A 22,105-nucleotide genomic window follows, 5' to 3' on the forward strand; every position below is an offset into this window, starting at 1 on the left:
CGCCGGCGCGTATTATTCCGAATGAGATCGGGTCGACCGTAAAATTAGACTATCCGTTGGCGGGGGAGGGGGAGGGGGCGGTTAACGGTTGTAGCGCGATTACGTTCCAAAGAGCGCGATTAACGTTATCGATGTTTGACGTATTGTAGGAAAGGGGATTATCCCCGTAGTCAACGAACATTACATCTCCTCGCGCCCCTCCTCCTGCATTCCCTTTGTTCAATTTCGATCCGCCGATTCGATATTTGATCGCGAGGACACGCGTGGGAAGAAGAAAAAAAAAAAAAATAAATGGAGTTTTCGGTTCGATTTTTTACGAAGAGAGAGGAATAATTTTCACCCCTGGAAACACGAGAATTTCCCGGTTTTCTCGTCTTTCTTTCTTTTTTTTTTTTTTCTACCCGACTTTAAACTTTAAACTTTCGTTCCACCCGATAGAGCGCATTATCGGAAGCGCGAAGAGCGACGGGACGACGAGTTTGACGAAATGTAAATCGAGTCTCGAAATGCTGTGATGTTTGATTTTGTGAATGCTAACGTGTTTCGAGAACGGGATGGGATTTATTCCCCAGCAGATAGTGAATAAATATTAATTACCTGCTATTGGCCGGCGCGTAACGCGTTCGCCCGGTTTTCTGAAAATAATGCGCGCCGTATTAATTTTCCCCGGATCTTGTATATCCTCCCCCTCCGTGTATTGGGTTATGCGTCCAATTTCTCGCTCGTTAATGTATTCTTTTCGACGCGCATCGTGGATATCGAGATTTGTAAAATTTTCAACGCTTCGAGAAACATGTGTACACCGCGAGTGAAAAAATTTCGATTTTCCTTGGAGAGAATTGTGGAGAAGAATAGGGGTTGGGTGGTTAAGTTGCTTATCGAAATACTCGATATCGAAGAGAATTTCCTTTTCAACTCGATGATTCACCGTCGAAAAGCTTGGCCGTGGAAAATGTATTCCGTAACGATTGTATTCCGTAATACACGGAATTCAACGCGATTATATACGAGTATATACGCAACGCGATACGCAGAGAAGAAGATATCCCGGGTATCATTTATGGTGTATAGGGCGGCCTCCTTCTCGAAGAACGGAGGAGGTAGACGTGGAGTCCCGATAATTCCAAGAGCGGAAAATAGATCGTCGCTTAACGCGGAGCGGGAGCGTATAAGTAATTCTGAAGTTCCATTAACGTTAAATCCAGAAGATCTATTGTCGTTGGTATTTTACCATTCGCGCGTTTCTCCCGCATAATGAATACTCGCAGAAACGAGACAATAGGGTGTAATTTAGTAAACGGCCGAGGTTCGCGTGACGAGCATTGGAGGGGGAGGGGAGGCCGTTACAGCTATATAACGACGAAATTGAGACGTATTCCGAATGGATTGCTTGGCTCGAACCAGCGTTTCCCACGACCGTCTTCCTTCCTTCCTTTCTTCCATATATACGTTACGGTAGCCCCGGTTCCGGGCTATTTCCCCGCATCCCCCTGCTTCGAGCGGAGGGTCAAGAAAATGGAATCGCTCGAAATCGGATTACACGACACGTCGTCGTCGCCGCCCCACCGTTCGAAACGAGATGGTTTCCATCCGTCAAACCGAAACCGCGTTGTCTTTCGCGTTGAAGAATTATTTTTACGATCCGATATGTATATATATCTCGCCGATATATAAAATTCTTCTCTCCTCGAGTCGAACGAAATTTCTTCTGGCGCGTCGTTCGCCGCCAGGAAACGCCGTTTGAATTCTTTTCGGTCGAGAGAACGAGCGAAATATTCTGGTCGGTCGATGTGTGTTTGTTCTTAACGAACAAAAAAAAAAAAAAAAAAGAGAGGTGAAAAAGAGAGGAAAGGGGGGAGGGGAAGGGGGAGAAACAATGGGAGGAACGAAAAGTCGGGGGGCAAAAACGCGGAACAGTGGAGGCAACGGATAGGGGAAAAAAAAGAAAAAAAATGATATTGTCGGTGAGCGAGGGTGGGTTGGCGAGATACACCTGACTCACTCTCTCTCTCTCTCTCTCTCTCTCTCTAATACGATCGCGCTTCTGCACCAAGTTGTTCGTTCTATGGCACGAGGAGAATAGGAGGTTTGGATCGGTAGAACTGGCCTTTTCTCCTCGCGAGCGGTTGCATCTTGCCAGGAGCGTGCAGTTTTACACGACATGGCCGCTGCACTCCTTATTAATAGGCGCGTTTGGAGGAGTGCAGGCCGCGAACCGTGTCCGAGCGAAAGGTGGCAACACAATGGATTCTCTCTCGCGCAGGAGAGAAGGAGGAGAGGCAAGCCCGACTGCGGGGCGACCTGCCCGTTTATTTATAACGCGTCGTTTGAACGGAGGAATGGCCGGGGGTTCGCGAGTAAATCGTTCTGTCGTTTATTAACGCCGTCCACGAATTCGTGGCGCCCCCGGCGTTTGATGAATTTGCGTGCACGCGCGTCGCTATTTCACCCCGGCTGAAATTATTATTATTCGCTCGCTCCATTTCGGGATTATTGCCGTGATTTCTCCTTCTCTCTCTCTCTCGTGGATACTGCTCGATCAAAGGAGGAGAAAGGTAAGCTGGAAATTGCGATTAAGATGGAAACAAGAGGGGGGATGGTCGTTTCTTTCTTTCTTTCTTTTTTATTTAAATCTCGCATATAGGAGGTCTCGGTAATAAAATCCTCCTCGATACTTCTGATTTCGAAGGCATGCACGAAAGAGAGAGAGAGAGAGAGAGAGAGAGAGAGAGAGAGAGAGAGAGAGAGAGAGGATTAAGGGGAAACGAGCCCGAGGGATATTGCCTTCAGATATTCATTAATCCTTTTCGTCGAGCAATCTCTTTCGTTCGGAGGGGGGTGCCGTAATACGGTTTACCCTGACAGTGGTCCAATTTATTTTAACAGACGTACAAACCACCCCGTAGCCCGTACTTACTGTCCATGCCGTCCCCCGCAGCGGGAAGCTTCTTATTAATGGCCGTGCTTAGAATCCGAAGGTCCCTGGTAGCACCTTGTACTTTGCTGGGGTTAACAATAGGTACCGGATGGAATGGTGTAATGAGAGGCCATCCGCGCCAATGGCAATGTTGCTGGAGGACTTACGTAACATGGGGAGAGAGACAAGAGAGAGAGAGAGAGAGAGAGAGAGAGAGAGATGTTCGATGACAGAATTTCGATGCCTATGGAGTCAAAGAAAAAAATAAAGGGTGTTTTTGTTGTTCCATCGTTTCCATCAACTTGCTCGAACGTAATATACGCGTGTCGGGTGTAACGAGGTATATTTAACACCCCATTGCTCGCCAATTTCGATAATTTATCCAATCAGCACCTTTTCATTACGCAAATACCAATTGTTCCATGTTCAAAAATCAAAGCTCGTTAACACGAGTTTACTACCGCGCTCTAATTAATCTAATTGATATAATTTCTCTTCGGAATATCGTCTAATTTATACAACTATTGATTTCATCGAGGTATATAAGTATAATTTTTGATTGGTTTATTTCGTTCGTATTTTTCGAGAAGGAAATTGTAACTCGCGCTTTCCCTTCGAATTTTGAGAATCATTCGACACGTTGCAATGAAATTCAGCTCGGTACTTTCGAGGTTTTATATTATTCCACAAAAAATCCGAAATATTTAACGTATTCACACGTTTGAAGGATTCTAGGGGGTCGAAACAAACGCAAAAATTGTACGAAAAGCGTCGATCGAGGCTTCTTTATCGATTTAATTTCGATTTCGTGATCAAATTTTGCGTTTGAGCTCAACCTCTCAAAGATATTCCATGAATAATATTAACATCCTGTATACCCCGAGAGATACGCGATCTCTCACCAGGATCAAAACAGGTTTGAAACACGAAACTGTGAATTTACGAAATATTTATTTACTCTACTTCTCCTTTTTTTGCCCCCTCCCTCCCAATCCATTTTATTCATCAATAACGAGCAATACGTTTCACTCCGAATGTACGATTTTCCTTTTTTTAAATTATTTGCACTCGGAACGATGTTATACGTTATATCGTACGTGTCCTTGTTGCGGCACCAAAGGGATAGCATAGATGACTGGCATGCGTCGGTTAAGCGAACTCTCGAAGTTAATTACTCTTGGTAATTACAACTCGGGACCCGAGGCACTGTTAATGTACAGGTTTTGTCGGGATTTTCTTTCACGCAGCTTTGAATTACCCCGCTTCCACGCTAATCCTATACATCGGGCGTGTACACGCCTCACCGCTGCGTCGGTTCCTCGCGTCGGACTCCGATTTCCGGAGTAATTTAATTCGAAAGTGTTTTCTCGAAAAATTCGATGATTCGAAAAGTTACGTGCTCCCTGTTCCTCGATGTTTCGTCGATCGAAAATAAAAAATTCGAGGGGTGATCGAGTTGAGGCGTGGAGTATTAACGAGAGAAAAAAATGAAATATTTTATTTATAAAGAACAAATGTGAACAACGAACAGCGCGTTTATAATTAATAATCCCTTTATTTTCGATTTCGATTGTTAAATCTGTTTTTTTTTTTTTATTTATGACGAGTCGTTAACGATTTTTATTAAAGATAGAAATTACATTTTTCCATGTTTGTTTTTTTTGTTCAAACATACCAATTTATGGAAAAAAATTACCACATGGAAAATTAAAGTTCATGTTTTAAAAAATATATTTATATTTTACGCGTAATTAAAAATTGTTGAATAACAATTCATTTTGAAAATGGTGCAAATCCATTTTTTATTACGTGTTAAAATTTTCACGACAAAATCCTTTAGAGGTTTTCTATCGATCATTGATAATCGAAAACGAGAAAAAACTTGAAAGAATTAACTGATATGTAAGTTAAAAATAAAGATGCGGAAATATATACAGAAAAAAAATCTATTTTAGAAAAATAAGATAAAGATAGATTATCACGAAGTAAACGATTCGTGTTTAAATACCTACTCCTTTTCCTTCGTTCTTAATTAATTGCTCACAGATACGAGCGATGTATGTTTCGTTTCGTAAGCATAATTGAAGCGAACGATTCGACGTATCCCCGAAGCGAGTTGTTTTGGTTTCGACGTGCCGGATCGGAACTGATTGACGCTTTGGGATATACTACGGTTGACCTGGAGTTAATTAGGGATCCTAAGCGAGCCACAAGCTCGGCCTAAGCCGCTCCGATCTAGTCCCATTATAATTAATTAATTAGCCGTATGAGACGTGACTTAATGGGTGGTCATCGTCGATACGCAGCGCAGCGCCGGAAATATCATTTGCGCTCGATTCCCGCTTGTATCTTTCACCTCTGAAAATTATCCACGACAGAGAGAGAATCGTACATCGTCGATCCGTGGAAATTTTTGAAAGAAAGGATGAACAATTTCCAATAATTGCCAAGATTCGTATACTTACCCGTATACATAGAACAGAATCGTCGATCGGCGCGTCCTCGTTCGATAAATCTATTAGCATGTAATGGAATTTCACGAACGGTAGCTAGATTATCGTCCGATTGAATCTTGATTGTGCCATGTCTGCAAGGCGATTGAACCAGCTGGTGTAAATTTAACCCTCGTGTAGCGTGTCTTCGAGCCTGTCAAGGCAAGTTCAATAATCGAAACATAGTGGTGGTGGTGGGATAAGGGGATGTCCGATATGATACGATATGATTGGGGTGGGAAATGATCGATCGATGGAGCTTTGGTGTATTTTTATTAACCGAAAGCCTATGCCTATAATAAAGAATGCTATGTGTATACATATCCTCTATCTATATACAGTAAATTCATCTTCCACAACGTCACCGTATAACACATTTGGCAACTCGAAATCGCGCTTTTCTCCGTTCTCTCGTTTCTTGGCAGGAGTGTCGCGGCACTTGGTCGCGTTTATTCGTGAAAATACCGTGTGCCGGACGATCGACGACACGCGGAGGACTGTATGAGAGATATACAGGAAAGAGGGAGAAAAAGAGAGAGAGAGCGAGGGGGGGGGAGGGGGAGGAGGGAAGAGGAAAAAGTGATGGAACCACACCGTGCCAGGCCAGGAGGATCCTTTCACGCGTGACCGGCGGTGGTCACACTTATAGAAAAAAAAAAAAAAAAAAGAAAAAAAAGAAGAAAAAAAGAAACGAACGAACTCGTCGTCCTCTATGAGATCGCTTTTTTTCAATTAACCTTCTTTTTTTTTTTTTTTTTTTCTCCTTCCCAACGTTGATCGTCGGGACTATCGATTAGATTAGAAGTGTAATATTGCTTGCGCAGCGCTATAGAGGGGACTTTATCTCGCGATACGTACGATACGACATCGTCTTACGTGCTTTCGTTCTTTTATGTCGCGATATTGTTAATTATTTACAAAAAAAAAAAATCCTCACGTATCGTACACATATAATATATAATTATGTATGCGAGCATCGAAATGATGGGATTAATTTTTTTTTTTTTCTTTCTCTTTTTCGTAAGATGATTTTCTTCAGGATTGTTAGGGGGGAGGAGGAGGGGGAGGGGACGAAACGACGTTTAAAAAATCAGTCTTCGTAGGAGAGATTCGAATGTTTTAAAAAGGGGTCGTTTACATCGTTGTTCGGTTTGCGTAAATGGTCGATAAAAGTCGGTATTTTTCTTTTCTTTTCTTTCTTTCTTTCCTCCCTTGCTCATTTAGAAAAACAGGACAACAAGTTTTCGCGTCGTTTTCGCGTCTCGCGAACAATATCCTCGAACAAGTCCTTTCGAACAATCTTCGAATATTTGGCACGTGTTTTCACGGTTTCGTCTCTCATTGTCTCACATCCGTTCATTCCCGATTAACAGACGACGCGCGTCACGATATGAACGACTAATAAACCGATTTTGGATTTCGTTAAAAAAACCTACTTTCGCATCAGTTTTTTTTTTTTTGGCACTTCTCTTAATTGCTTTTCTCTTCCTCACTCGCGTCCCCATGGTGGATGGAACGCTTTCGCTTCGAAAACAAAAATCCCTTCTAAAACTGAGCAATCTATTTCCCCGCGCGAAATTGTACCCGCGCACCGGGACGAGAAACTGGCGACGATCCATATCGAAACTGTTCATCCTTCCACCAGCCACCTTCCGTAGTCAGTCCTTCCCCTGATCGATCGTGGCTAGCCGAAGATACCTGCTGCGCACCTAGGCGAGTTCTTCATCTCGATGGCGCGGCGGTCGGCCTCTTTTCGAGACTCGATCGGCTTGTGCTACGAGTTCAACGGGGTGGTCCCGATATTACTGATGAAACTGGGACACGCGTTGTCGGCTCTGTCTCCGCTTTGCAACGAGAAATGCCTGTAGGACATGTACGCTTGCGGATTGGACGAAAGCGGTTGATCCCTCTTCTCGGTCGACCTTTGCTTCTTCATCTTCATGTAGCCCAACACCGAGATGAGCACGACGAACACCACGAAGCCCATGCAACTGCCCACTATCAGGCCCAGCCTTCTGGTCAGGATGTTGGCCAGGCCGCCCCTGTCGCTCATCGTCCCGTCGCCCACGATCGAGTCGGGCGCGTCCAGGGTTCTGACTTCCGTGCATTGACTGGTGAGCGAATTGACCATCGCGGGCCTGGCCGAGCCCTCGATCACGTCGTCGTGAGAGGCGTTCCATTGCCAGGAGCCGATGTCCTCGGGGATCGACGTGCCCCAACTGCCCAGCCCGAGCACGCAGATCAAGTACCTCGTGTCCGAGGCCAACTTCGTCAATCTTACCGAACGTGCCTTTGGATCGAGCAGCTTCCCTCGTACCTGAAAATTTCATCCCGTCGAATTATTTAAAAGGTTCTTGATGCGAGAGGAGGAAAGAGAAGGAGGAGGAGGAGGAGGAGGAGGATGGGTCGTTTAGCCTCTTCGAAGGGGCTATTGATTTTTAGTGGGACATCGATTCGAGAATAAACGTAAAACTTAAGAATTTCTTTGTTTATTTGTTTGTGAGCAATTTACAATAAGTTTACGGCTGATGCAAACTTAATAACCGATATTTTTGTACGGACCAATTTTTCGTGTTTCTTTTTCTCCGAATATCCTCTCTATAATACTTTCGAGAAACGGATGAGTGATGACGTAGATCTCGTCGGTTAGCGAATGAAAATTGAAATGTAGCAGGAGTATATCTTGGAAAAGTAGTAATATATCGCAGAAATTGTGTGTATATCTCACGAATATATGTGAGGGGAGGAATTCGAATGTCCACGCGTGATCTATCGGGAATATTATACGAGCTGGAGGCTCTCGTAGTGGAGTTAACCGGCGAATCTATTCATGGAGAGGAGAAGGTACGAAGGTACTTGGTGGAGAAACGTACCTCGTCCACGTTGTCCAGCGCGTGATAGGCCACTTGGTAGCCGTGGAGACCCGAGTGGTTTCTGCTTTGCCAGGACACGAGGACCGAGAACGGTTGGATGTCTTGAATCGCGAGTTTCAGGATCAACGGGGCGGAGCAGAACTCGTGGGGATCGAGATCGAGGAAGACCAGGCCCTGCAATTCCGGCGGTTGCTGACACTTTAAAAGACCGTCCTCCACGTCACCGACCCCGACACCGTTTCTTCCGCGGCCACGACCGCCACCCACCCCGCTGACCAGCTTTTGGTGATCCCTCAGCCATTCCCACAGCTCTTGCGACTCGCAGCCACAGATCAACGGATTTTCTGCGAATATGGGAAAGATGAGATTAAAAGATGACGCGAAAGAATAGCGAGAGTTCGGAAATTTATTTCAGACTATCTCTTTTCTCCTTTTCCTATCTCTTCTGATATTTCTCTTTATTCTCGAGCAAACGTTAGAAGGGTTAATCGTGCGAATATGGAATTTATATCGCGTCGTAGAACGCGATCGGAGAGGAAGCATTAGTCGTCGAGAGAATCGATCGATCCGGTATACGTTGGCGCGCAATCCATTAAATTTGGAAATCTTTCGGGCGGAGAGGTCGATGGACATTATACCGTTAAAGGACTAGTTTGCAGACTTGAGAAGAGAGAGGATGAGAGGGAATGGTTGAGCGTGTTTGATTGTTCAGATGTTGAGTATCGATTCGAGACGATTGTACGTGACCAGCGATATGATTGGATCTCCAACACTAGTAACTCTATTTGGATCGATAGCTTGGATACGTGTAGAATTATATCCTCTCTGGTCGGAGAAGCGGAGAAATTATAATAGCCAAATGGATATATATATATATATATATTTCTTTTTCTAACGATCTCGTCGTTTCAACGAAATAAAATCGAAGATAATTTGACGCGAAGGTGGTCGATAAAGCGAGTTTAGTTACCTTCGGCGCGTAAACTCCGAATCTGGGTCTCGAGAGGTCTGAACGCGTTCAAGGGTAGGTTCTCCAAGTAATTTCTACTCAGATCCAACAATCGCAGCTTCTTGAGCGGTCTGAACGCCTCGCTGGAGATGGCGTTGATCCAATTACCATAAAGATGCAACTCGACCAGGCTGACCAAGTTCTTGAACGTCACCTTGCCCACTATTCCGATCTGATTGTACGAGAGGTCCAATATCTGCAACGACTTCAAGTCCTCCGGAAACTCGTCCAGCTCTTTCAGCAGATTGTGCGTCAGATTCAGGATCCGCAAATGCTCCAACCCCTGTAGCCTCTCTTTCGGCAAGATGTCCAAGCTGTTCATTCCCAGATGGAGGGTTAAGAGGTTGGGCAAGCTTCTGAACGCACCCGGGGACACCCTCGACACGCTGTTCTGGCTCAGATACAAATGCAACAGGGCGGGGAACGCCTCGAAATCCTGAGACGTTACTATACTCAGATTCGTGCCCGATATGTGCACTTCTTGAAGAACGGGGTATTTCGCCTCCGAGGGAAGAACGTGGATCCTGTTCAACGGATTTCTGGTCAAATTTAACCAAGTCAGGCCGGGAAGATTCTGGCCGGACAACGCCACGGACGGGATTTGCCTGAATTTGTTCTCGGAGAGGTCCACTTTGCGAAGCATGGAAGAATGGGCGAAGAAATTGGCCGGGAGCGCGTTCAAATGGTTGTGGCTGAGATCGACGGAGATGAGGCAGGAGAGATTGGCCGTGGCGAAGCCGGACATGGTCTCGATTCGATTGTGGCTAAGGTCCAATTCTCTCAGGTGTTTAAGACTGGCGAAACTGGCCACGTCCACGTTCACGATTTGATTATTGGACAACGTGAGAATCTCGAGGTTGAGGGCATTAGCCAGGGCTGAATACGGTATATCCTGGAACCGATTGTAATCGAGACGGATCTCTCTGAGGGAGGCCAGCCTGTCGAAGATACCTGGTGGCAAATTGCGTAGATCGTTTTTATTCAAATGCAACCGTGCCAAGTTCCGATTCAACACGAATATGACCTCGGGTAATTGAGAGATATGCGCTTTGTCCAGATACAATTCCTGCAGAGACGGTAGCCCGTTCAAGCTGTGCTCCGATATTTGGCTGAAGTTGTTCCCGGACGCGGCCAAGCTTCGAAGACCCGACACGCGCAGATTCAACAACGCGGAAACCGTCAAGTGATTGCCGTCCAGATTCAGATCGGATAGATTGTCGAGACCCTTGAAAGCTCCGCTCTCTATGCTTATGATGGAACAATTCTTTAAATTCAGGCTCTTGATCGGCAAGCCCTCTTGAAAGATAGCGTCGTGAAGGACGGTGAGATGATTGTTCGCGAGATCCAATACCTTCAACTTCTTCAAAGCGGTCAAAGCGTAAGGATCCAACCGTCTGAGACCGTTGTCCTGCAAATATAATTCTTCCAATTCGTGCAACTCGGAGAACGTCCTCGCCGTCACGTGGCTGAGCTTGTTCATACTCAGCTCGAGAAATTTCAGCGCCTGCATAGGCTGAAAGGCGCCGTCCTCGATTCTGGATATCGAGTTGTTGGTCAAGTAGAGTCTCTCGACCAGCAGCAAATCCCTGAACAACGGCGCCTGGAGATGCGTCAATTTGTTATGGCCGAGCCACATGATTCTGACCGATGCCTGGCCACGAAGAGAGTCGTTGTGCAACACGGCCAGGCCGTTGCTGTCCAATTGAATGGAGACCAACGAGCTTCCACCGGACGAGGATTCCGAGGCGGACAGTTGGAACACGTCCCCCAGAACGGTGAGCTGATTTCCTTGGAGATTGACGTGTTGAAGACTGTTCAACGTTCTCAACGCCCCTGTCTCCATGTCGGTGATGGCGTTGTTTTGCAAATGGAGCTCGAGCAACGAGGGCAGGGGCGAGAAAACGTCCCGTTTCACCTCGGTGATGTTGTTGTCTTGCAACCGTAGCTCCCTGAGTTGATGCAGTTTCAAGAACGTGCCCGGTTGAAGCTCGTGGATCTTGTTCCCGTCCAGGGACAAAGAGGAAAGGTTCTCGCAGTGCTCGAGGAACTCTCGCGGCACCCTCTCGATGTAATTGTTGCTCAGGTGTAATTGGGCCAATTGGTTGAGGTCGGTCAAACCTCTCCCGTCGATCCTTCTGATCGCGTTCTGTTGTAGATAGACAACCGCGAGGCTCACGCTGCCGATGAACGCGTCGCCCGGGATCTCTAGAATATTGTTCTCCGCCAGATAAAGCTCTCGAAGCTCGGGCAGCCTGGCGAACACGCCGCCTATGTAATGGATGTGATTGTTGCTCAGCTCGATGTTTCGCAGTCTCTCGTTCCCTTTGAACGTGGCCACGTCGAGGAACACGATCTTGTTGTAGCTGAGATCGATCGACTCGAGCTCCTTCAGGGAAACGAACGCGTCCTTGTGGATCGTCTCTATCGAGTTGTAGTAGAAGGAGAGCGTGTGCAGGATCGGGCACGATCGTAGACAGTCCTCGGACAATTTCTCGAAATTGTTGCTGCTCAAGTCCAAGATCAAGAGGGAGCTGAGAAGGCTGTAGCTATCGTCCGGCAGCTCGGATATCTCGTTCCACGCGAGCCTCAGCGAGGCGAGGCTCTCTAATCTTCTCAACGGCGCCATGGGGAACATCCTCAGCTTGTTCTCGGTCAAGTCGAGATCGCTCAGGCTGTCCTCCAATCCCGCGAACGCGTACTCGGAGATCTTCGATATCTGATTACCCTTGAGAGTGAGCTTCATCAGTTTCAACCCGTAAAAGCAATAGGAAGACAAGTCTTGTATCAAATTGGCCTCGAGGTCGAGGGCGGCCAATTTACGCAGATCGGCCAACGATTTCTGAGGCACGTGGAGCAAACGGCTGGAGAGCAGGGCCAACGATTCCAGGCTGTCCTTGAGATTCACGAACGCGCCCTCGCTAATTTCTCGAAGGGAGGAATGGGATATCTGTAGATGCCTGATCTGGGAACCGGCCGGAAAACTGCCCTCCTTCAGCTCCTCCACGCTTTTGTCCAACTCGTAAACGCTCAACGACTGCACCATCGTACCTGTTCCTGAAAATAATCGATCGTAATTTCGGCCTTTTAATTTCATTCAAAAAGTAAAATGGAAACCGATCTTAAATTAATCACCACTGCTTATCCAAATCATTATCTAAACTATCTCTCTGGACGAGCTTCCGTTATCCAAACAAGCATTTGTCGAGCATTTATATATATATACATACGAGTTTGCAACGTAACAGGAGGAAAACGAGATAATAATTAATTCGAGTTAGAAAATATCTGGGCTGGGAATATTATTACTGGTGAAATCTTGTCGCAACGTAACAAACACACAGAACAATCCAGTTATACGAATCCACCCTTTTGTATCCACCCAATCCACGTAAATCGAGTTTTCGTCATATCCGTACGAAACGTTTAATCGAAACGAACGTTACGCTTACGAACAAAGAAACGCGACGTCGTTTTTCATTGAATCAGAGAGGGATACGTGACCTCGTCAAGAAACGCGATTGTATCGTCGTGGACTAGTGGCCCGTTAAACGCTGATCGATCCGAATAACCAGGAAAACACGAGAGAACATTTTTATTATGATAACGATCTCTCTCGTTCCAACGTGTTTCCAAAAGTTTTCGAAAATGGAATTATCCTCTCTCGCCTATCCTATCATTGTTCTCGAGGGTGTTGGAGATTCTTGCACTCACCGGACACGCTCAGAACGCTTAACAGGGTGCTCCTCAGGGTGTCCTCGGTGGCGCCAGCGCATTCCAGGAAGAGGCCGTCGTCGAAATTGTAACAGGGACAGCCGGGGATGGTTTCGGGGGGAGGGCACTCGGCTATCTGGCCCGCGGCCCCCCCCATACCGGCGAAATTTTGGATCAGCAGAAGGTGTAGGATCAGCTCGAGGGCGCGTCGCGTTCCCCGGTTGAAAAATTTTCTCCCTCGTTCGTCCCTCGAACACCTCCTGCTCCTCGTCATAGCTGACCTCCTCCCTCGTTCGTCAACCCGATCCTCTCCGTCCTCGTACTTCGAAACGCCCTCTGGAACGACAATGAATTCGGAAACAGTTCGAGATTTTACTTATTTATATCCGTGTTTATTTTCCACCCTTCTCAAGCAAAGATCGAGTTTCGAGTAGTAAAAAAGGAAGAAAGGGAAAGGAAATTCTTCTTTGGAAAGAAGAGAGACGTTTGAAACGAGCTGTATATGGTGAATTATCGCGATCGATGCCTCGTTCCGGACGATAATGAACCAAGCCGATAATAAGAGTATCCCCGCCCCTATATACCTCTTTCACGATATTTTCTTCCCTTCCTCGTCCCTCTTATCCGCCTTCGACGTCGTCATCGGGCTGGAAAATATTAAGAAGAGAGTCGGTAGAAAGGGACTGCCATTACGATGCCCTCGTGTTCCTTCCCCCCTCTTTTAATTATAACGAGGCTGGATGCCCGCGCAACGAGACTGTGCGATTTAATAATCTTCTTGTTAGCTTAATGATAACGTCACTCCTTATCTGCTCGTTGACGTTTTCAGAAATTGCACACCCTCGCGAGGGAGAGAGAGAGAGAGAGAGAGAGAGATATCCCTTGCCACTCCTTGTTATTCGCATCGGGAATTCGTTTTTAAGGAAAAAAACGATCCATTTTTTAATCGCTTCACGATCGCAATATTTCGATAGCGAAAACTTTTTCTCGAGGGATCGATGTCCCGAATACTTGGATACGCGAGACGGGGGATGATACAAGGGGATGAATCAAAAACCGGATAATTATAGGGAGCCGGCGAATCGGCGCTTTTCTTTCTTGGCGTCTCGACGCTCTACTAATTAAACGCTAATTAGCTAATGCAGAGTGGATCGTGGGGACGGAAGAGAAAGAGAAAGAGAGGGAGGCGACGTGCGGTGTCTTAACACGCGTTTCCGCTTGCTCGATCCGATGTTAATAATTTTGCAAGGAAACATCCTATCAAGTGGATCGTTTAAATGGTCACCCGCGGCGGCATTGCCGATGATTCCTAATGAGCACCCGTCTGTGTGACGTCCGGCCTTTCCGATGTAAACCGGAAACGCATTATTCGCTCGCACGTTTCCTAGTTCCTCTCCTTCGTCCTTTCCTCTCGCTCGATGGATTCTTCTTCTTCTTCTTCTTCTTCTTCTTTTATATTCGTATGCGCAGATTAAAATAAGTGGAAAGAGTGGAAAAGTTTCGTTTCATTTTTAATAGGATTCTCTGGCGTTAATTGTAATTGAAATATGAATTGTTGGACGATTTTAATACCATCGTATTTATTAATTATTTCAATTCAAGAAACGACACGAACGATGTGAGAATATTCTATCCTCGTTATTTTCAATTTTCAACGATGACTTCCGTTGTTGACCTCACGCTTTCAACCTTTTGCTTCCATAGAATGGAAAATAAGAGGAAAAAGGAAAAGAGAGAGGTAGATCTCGTATCATATTTCGCTTAAGATACTTGCCGTTCCGTACATACATAAAACACGAACAAACGAACGACAACAATCCATTCTCTTTACAAACTAATTAATTAATTAATTTTCTAATCTCCGAATTCCCCTCTCTCTCCCACGAGATTAACCTCGATTCTTCGTTATTTCTCGATCATCGTTCATCGTCCATCATTCCCACCTCATCGATCAGCGAACAACAAAGTTTCTCCCTTGCTTGGATCTCCCGGCTAAATAATTTCTCGTTTTCGCGTTATAGATCGGCCTCCTCTCGTTAACGTATCGCAACACGAGAGACACACATTCAGCGGAATCTCCTCGTGCAACGATCGTGGAATTATGCATGCGTGGCCGCGGATTCACTCGCATCTGGTGCACCATGGATCATGGTCCGAACGACAGATGCATCGTGGTACCTGGCGGATGTCGAGAAGCCTTTCGCGGTATGCAAAAGGATTACGAAGGAGGAGAAGGAGCTCGTATCCAAGGTAATTTCCTTTGGATCGATGCTTGTGACACGATAATTGAATTTTTGAAAATGGGCGACGATTAGCTAACGATAACGTCGAGGGATCGTTGAGATTGATGATGCTCTCTTCGTTAATTCGGATTATTCTTCTATTGGATCGTGACGCGGAGGTATTTGGATTGATGAAATTTCGTTCGTAAATCCAAGCTCGTGCTTTCATCTCTTCTTTCAAATTTCTCCAAATTTTCGTATTTCGAATAAATTTTATCGAGCTGCTGCGTCTTTCGTCCCTGATTAAAATTGGATCGAATTCGTTTTTGTTTCGAAATTTCTCGATGGAAAAGTGTTTTTGAAAGGTGTTTGAATCTTGGCTAATTTCTATTAAAAAAGAAAGGAAAGATACGAGAGCGAAAACGGTGAATTGGCGTTTGGTTTATGGACGGTACGCGCTTAAACGATACTTTCATAATAAAACGGGAATTTTCCAAGTTGCAGTTATAACGTTTAGACGTTCTCTACTTTCCAGCCAAGTTCTAATTGCAGGTTTAGAACAATCTGAGTACATACAAACTTACTAATTGATAAGTTTTCCGTAGGCGGCCGGGCAAGTTTAAAGTTTAAAGTGGCGATAACTTAAAATGTTCATGCGGTGGCTACAAGTTTACGTCTTAAAGTGGCGGCCATTTGGTTTAAGCCATCGGGGCTGTGTTGGCTGTTGAGTTTAAACTTACCTTCGTATTAACGAAAACTCTTGAAAAGCGAAAAAGCCTTCCTCTTCTTTTTCTTTTTCTTCTTCTTCTTCTTCTTCTTCTAGCCTCGCCTTATATCAGTCTCTTCGAGTTGAGAGGAAAAAAGAAAATAAAATAAATCAAGATCGAGTTTCCTTTCACGAAGTAAAGAGAGTCGAACCGCGTATACATCCTTGTATATAATTACGCCAAAAAAGCGGGTAAATTTCGGCGGTAAAATATAGTGGCGCGAGATCCGTTCCTTTTTTTTTTTTTCACGATACCAAGTTTTCGACACGGTGCTAACCTAACCTAACCTAACAAAACCCAACCTTGCCTCGGCTTAAATGGCCTACCGGCGGGGGGTTGGTGCGGTCGAAACACAAAAAGCGCGGGAAACCATTCGCAGTTGCAGCCGCGTAAAAACCGCTTATTTCGCGGTTTGCCAAGCGGTTTACGTCGGGCAATTTCTTTCGCCGCGGCTCGACCTCCGCGGAGAATAAACAATAATCGCAACGGCAGGGATATCCCCCCGTTTCTTTTACATGCAGACACTTCAATTTAATTTGATTAAATAGATGTCGGGTGAATCAGCGATGCTGATTGTAATCGGACCGATTCTACCGATACTAATTGCAACGATTGCGCGATTGCATTTTCGATATACAGATTCTACGTGTTGTACCTTACGCTCGATCTATATAATTGCTTTGCCCAACACTGTGGAAACGGTATTGGAACACAGGCTATTGGACAGTATATGTTGCATGTGATAGATCCAATTCCGCACTACTGTGCTAGATTCGCGTCAAAAGTGGATGTGGTAGAGGTTCAATCATGTGCTAATTTTGGGCATATTTGTGTGTGCATTATCGATCGATTTATTTCTCGACATCTTTCCTCCCTATTTTTACCTTCGTCCGATTATTATTTCACGGGGAAAAGAGAAAAGAAAAAAATAATAAAAACTTCACTGCCGCTTGTCAAAATTATAAAATTTATTATTGGCGTAAATTAAATTAAAAAACGTGGGGGAAGAGATGGTTGAATTGAATCGAGACTCGCGGTAAAAGGGTCAATTTTCCGCCACGTGGAAAGAAATCAAATCTCTCTCTCTCTCTCTCTCTCGCGCCGCTATTAATATCCAACTTGAACAACTCGTACAGGAATTTTTCAATCCGACCGGTGTTCACACCACACCCCGACGAATTTCCGCTCTTATCAAAGCGGAGCTGCAAGCGGCAGGAAAACGATGATCGATGCAGCAGAACGAGGCGGATCAAAACTCGGTCCTCTACTTGCGAGCGGTCTGATGGAAGACAGCGCTCGGTGATCGTTCATGTCAGCGGATGCCTATTAGCGCGGACACGTTACCTCCATTTCCGGTACCCGGTAATAACATGGCGAATTCCTGTCTGCCTTGGGACATTATTTTGTCCGTGGTGGAGGGGCGACACAACGCCGCGCTTGTAATCCCATAAAAGCCTCGCGACGACGACGACGACGACGACGACGCTGTTTGCTCCCTCGACGGTGTAAAGGCCTCGTGTTTTTACACGCCCCCCTCCCTCTGTGCTTTCTTATACCGAGTTCTCCTCGTCGTGGCGACCCCGTTCTCGTCGGGCGATCATCGGCTGCATACGTAACGGCACAAAGGGCGCCGTGCAATTTTTTTTACAACCCGTTTTTCTGGGCGGGGATCCCCCTCGAGATTGTAACTCGATGAGAAAAAGGGGTCGCGTAACGTGGTGGAGTTTGATAGGGAGAATTGTAAGGATTGAAGGATCTGATTAGATGTTCCGTTTTGTGGCTGATTCGTTGATGGATCGAAAGATTGTGCGAATTTTTTTTGCGAGCGTGTCGAGAAGGTGGGGATGGCGCGAGATGTAACTTTGGAGAAACTTATTCTCGTTCGTTGGACTTGTTTTACTCGTTTTCGTTGGTTACGAACCAAGTTTGTCTTTGATTCAAATCGAAGGAATTGTCGCAGAGGGTTTCTTAAATTATTAGTTTTTTTTTTTTTCTATCCATAGATTCTCTGATTATAACACCGACTCACAATTTCTGATGCGATTCATTGGAAATCGTGTGCGACGGATTTAAAAAAATCTTGATGGATAAATCCTGAATAGAGATCGGAGCCAACCGATAACGGAATGGAAAATTAATTGGTTGAAGTTTCGGGTAAAAAAATACTTTAACAGGTGGAATTCGATTTAAAATGCTCGAATAACATTTACTCGTGGCTGACTTGTTCTTCCATTGTCCGACGCCACAGTTAACTGCGGTTATTCCATGCTTTGAATAATAAATTACTAATTAAAGTAACTTTATTCTTAACTTCGACCATTAAAATTTTGCCCATTCTGCTCCCAAGACAATGTACAATCGTTGTAATCAAATAACTCCGCTATAATCCAACTTTAACGTTGCTCTCCTACAAAAAAAAAAAAGATAAAATATCGCTTATTAAATCTGCCTCTCGCGATCCTTTCTTTTTTTTTTTTATAAATTACATTTATTAAAAGCTCCAATTTCGAAATCGAGACGAAGACATTCTGATCTGGGGAGGGTGTTTCAAAGCAGTTGTTAAAGCAGAGGAGAATCGGCAGCTTCTCCGAGCTGCTGCGGCCATCTGCCGGGTAAAAATGATTCGAAAATGGAATTCAGATTTTTGCCACGCGGAACCGTGATGAAACGGCGGAAACATTCGGCAGGGTCATGAATCCGTAAAAACGCGGAAGTTTGAAACGCGTTTGGTCGAGCAGCTCGCGCAAACGGGGCAACTTGGTGGCGGCGACCACCATTCTAAATAAAACCGCTCGTTTTTCATCGTGGCATCTTCGTTGCGTTCGATTCAACACCGCCTCGTCTTTCTTTTGTCTTCTCTCTGTCTCTCTCTCTCTCTCTCTTTATCCTCTTTTTCTTTTTTCTTTTCAGTTCGTTTCGCGTTCTCTTTCTTCTTTCTCTTTTTTCTCGTTTTTTTTTTCTATCTTTTTTCTTTTTTTCGTCGAGTCTCATTCGCGACGTTGATTGCGGTGGATATAAAACAAATATGAGATAAAAGTATTGTTTTATGGCGCGGTATTGTTCCGACGCGACGAACGAAAGCGGAACGAACCGAATTGTTTCGAAATTTCAAATGTACGAAAGGTAGGGGAGGGGGAGATCCCTGACGTGAGGATGCGTCGACGCGCGATAATTTTGAAAACGCCTTTTCGAAAATGAACGTTTAGAAGGTCTTGTTTATCGTTTATTGATATTAATCGGGAAATTCAATTTTTCTCGTCTTTTAGTTAAAAGCTAAAGCTTTTTTATTCCGCAGTCTATGCTTTTTGATCGGAAATAGAATTAGCTTTCAAGAAGAGATGGAGAGAAGTGAGAGAATTTATATAGAATTAATTTACATACTGTTTCAGATTTCTTTTTGATTCAATTGGATTACTTGTTTGGATTATATTCGTATGAAATAAATGAAAGATTTGAAGAAATGTAGATTTAAGATGGTTCCAAAAAATAATTAGAAAATTAAAATTTGGACAGAGATTTGTGTAACAAGATATAAGTAATTTCGAAACGAGACGAAAGAGAGAGAATATGAACAACGAACATCTTCTTTATAGAAATGAACACATTGCTTACAATTCAATTCTATGAATCAATGACGAATATATTAACACGCGAAACAAAATAATTCTCCCTCTATGATTCTCGACATGACAAATGTGAAAAAAAAATAAAAGAATCGGATGAAACTCCTTTTTAGAAATTACTTTTACCTTTATTATTCTGACGCGTTATCGAACAATAGAATCGATGTCGAGTCGACAATGGAAAAGAATTCACGACGAAAGCTAGTATGATATAGGTATGATAGGTTCACTCGAAAGGGACAGGTCGATCGAAGTCGATCGTCTGTAGGATGCTCAAGAAAGTTGGGGGAGGGGATCGTCATTCGTCGACCAAATCGTACGAAGATTAATGTTTAAATTGAGAACGAAATCTCTCGCCGAAATATTCGGAGAGTTGCACAGCGGAGCGATGGTAAACAGAAAATCATCCGACTGGATTCACAGGAAGCTTCCTCTTCCCTCTTTCATTCGTGCGTTCGAATCGACGCGTAACAGCTCGTGTGTGTATCGACAGGCATCGGTCGGGATTCCCTATGGAGATTTTCTATGGGGTTCGATTCCAACAAGAGTCTTTAAGGGGGAGCGTTGTTAGGGTTTCGTGTCGATCGAGATGCGTCTTGGGTTAAAAAGGGAGGAATAATTTTACGTAACTTTATCACTTGTGAAACAATGATTTGCGCACACCCTGTATATTTTTATCGAACGCAAAATTTCGTATATTTATTCTTGGGGATATTTTTAAATTCGGGCGAATTTTTGGTTATGTTATATTTGATCATCGGTTTACGTTTTAAATTGAAAATTTTTGGTATTGACACCGGGGTACAATTGAAATTTCATGAACGTGATTACGAGCAATCGAATTTTTAAACGACCGATTAAAATTACTGTATTATAAAATTTTCTATTGTGTCCACAGTCTAAAAAGTTAATATAAATCCGATACGATACGATTCTATTGTAAAATCTTTCATAATAGAATATTTCCACCGTCGTGCGTTGAATACCGTCGTGGCGCTACACCAACTTTTGCAGAGAATATCTTTATGAATTTTTAATAACGGCAAAGATATTTCAGGTGATAAAGTTAAGTGAAAGAGCCTGTATATTGGATAACAATGAAAAGAAAATACTTTTTTAATCTGAAAATGATAATAAAAGGATGGGAAGGGAGGGGAAATTATGAGGAAGATTTAAAGGACTTAAACGAATACGATATAGAAACCTAGAACTCGGTGAAATTATTTTCTCATTTTCTTTTTGGATTTGAAAATACTCTGCCATATCGTTTCGTCATCGATGGATTTAAATGTAGTCCAAGATTTTTTCGAGTGAAAACGAGCAACTGATAATTAAATATATACCAACCTACGTATTATTAAACGTTTCGTTCGAAAATAAATTAACTTCACCGGTCGAAGAATCGATCGAGCTACGATGAGTCCGCGTTTAAGCAACGATATCCGCTTTCGCGAATTCCTGGCACTGGATTAAATTACCGGATCATATTCTTTAGAAAAGAAGAATTCTTTGCAAAAGAAGAAATTGTAAAAACTTCAAAATTTTAATTATTGACGTCGAGAGAAATTATTATTATTATATAAATGAACGACTAAAGCTATTTTCATCAACCATTCCTTTTTCCAAATTTGGAATTTCAAAGAAAATTCTACGAATCGATCTTGATTATTCCTGACTTGTCTCATCGTTCGAACAATGATGAAGCTCGATCCAACACCCACCTTTGATTTGATTTAATTCAGTCGAAATTACAGAACCAAAAACCCACAGGTTACGCGTGTAACCTTTATCGAAGAAGCAGATCGCATCGATACACTCGATCCACTATTTCATTTCCTCCTTCCCTTTTCACCACCTCGATCTCGAGAATCCACCATCGTCCAGCCACTCGCGATCGAAAGAAAGGGGATCGACTTCTCACGGATATTGCACTCCGCCGGTGCATCGGCGCTTTTAACCGGTTTACCTTGTTCAACCGGTCGGCGGGGAGGGCTAAGTCGAGGCGGGCCGGCATAGAAGCTTCCAATTTCCGCGCTTCTCCTCGCGCTATCCTCCCCCCCTCCCTATCCCCTTTCAAACGTTTTTCACTCGGCCAGACGAGATCTTTCTCGGCAAGTGACTCGAAAGAGGAATCTCGGAGGAAACTGGAGGGAGGGGGTTTAAGTGAATTCGAACCGCGCCCCGGCTAAGATTACCACCTACCAATTTCGCCTTTCTCGCGAATCCAACTCGCTTCGAATTCCAACCGGATCCCTTTTCCATCCCCCCACTTTTTTTCCCCAGCCTTCTCGAACTTTTCGTATCCAGCGTATCTATTCAACCTCGCCTCCTCTCTCTTTCTCTCTGGCTCGAGGCGAGGATTCGCGTGGAATAGTAGGCTCGATTGGAATAGATGAGAGAGAGAGAGAGAGAGAAGGGCTTGACCCAAATTGCATCGAGATTTCGATCTTGGAAGATCTCACGATCCTGTGTATTCTTGGGCAAACGGGGA

The 22,105-nt window shown here is 44.3% G+C and overlaps 1 protein-coding gene across 3 annotated transcripts in view; it reads right to left on the bottom strand.

The window, feature by feature from the left end:
• Positions 1-5,665: 5,665 nt before the first annotated feature.
• Positions 5,666-22,105, bottom strand: part of LOC100869975 (uncharacterized) — a 97,437-nt gene continuing 80,997 nt past the window's right edge. For 2 of the 3 annotated variants that reach the window (XM_086907964.1, XM_086907965.1), the window contains 4 exons: positions 13,003-13,338; positions 9,253-12,345; positions 8,283-8,626; positions 5,666-7,726 (listed from right to left, as the gene is read on the bottom strand). In XM_086907964.1, the coding sequence (XP_086764090.1) occupies positions 7,184-7,726; positions 8,283-8,626; positions 9,253-12,345; positions 13,003-13,338 (4,316 nt within the window). In that variant the 3' untranslated portion in view covers positions 5,666-7,183. The remainder of the gene's footprint in view (positions 7,727-8,282; positions 8,627-9,252; positions 12,346-13,002; positions 13,339-22,105) is intronic. The other variant, XM_086907966.1, reaches the window with a different exon arrangement.

The sequence above is a fragment of the Apis florea genome, unplaced genomic scaffold, assembly GCF_048593485.1.
Source record: "Apis florea isolate Af1SG1 unplaced genomic scaffold, ASM4859348v1 contig_3034_pilon, whole genome shotgun sequence".
NCBI classification, from domain to species: domain Eukaryota; kingdom Metazoa; phylum Arthropoda; class Insecta; order Hymenoptera; family Apidae; genus Apis; species Apis florea.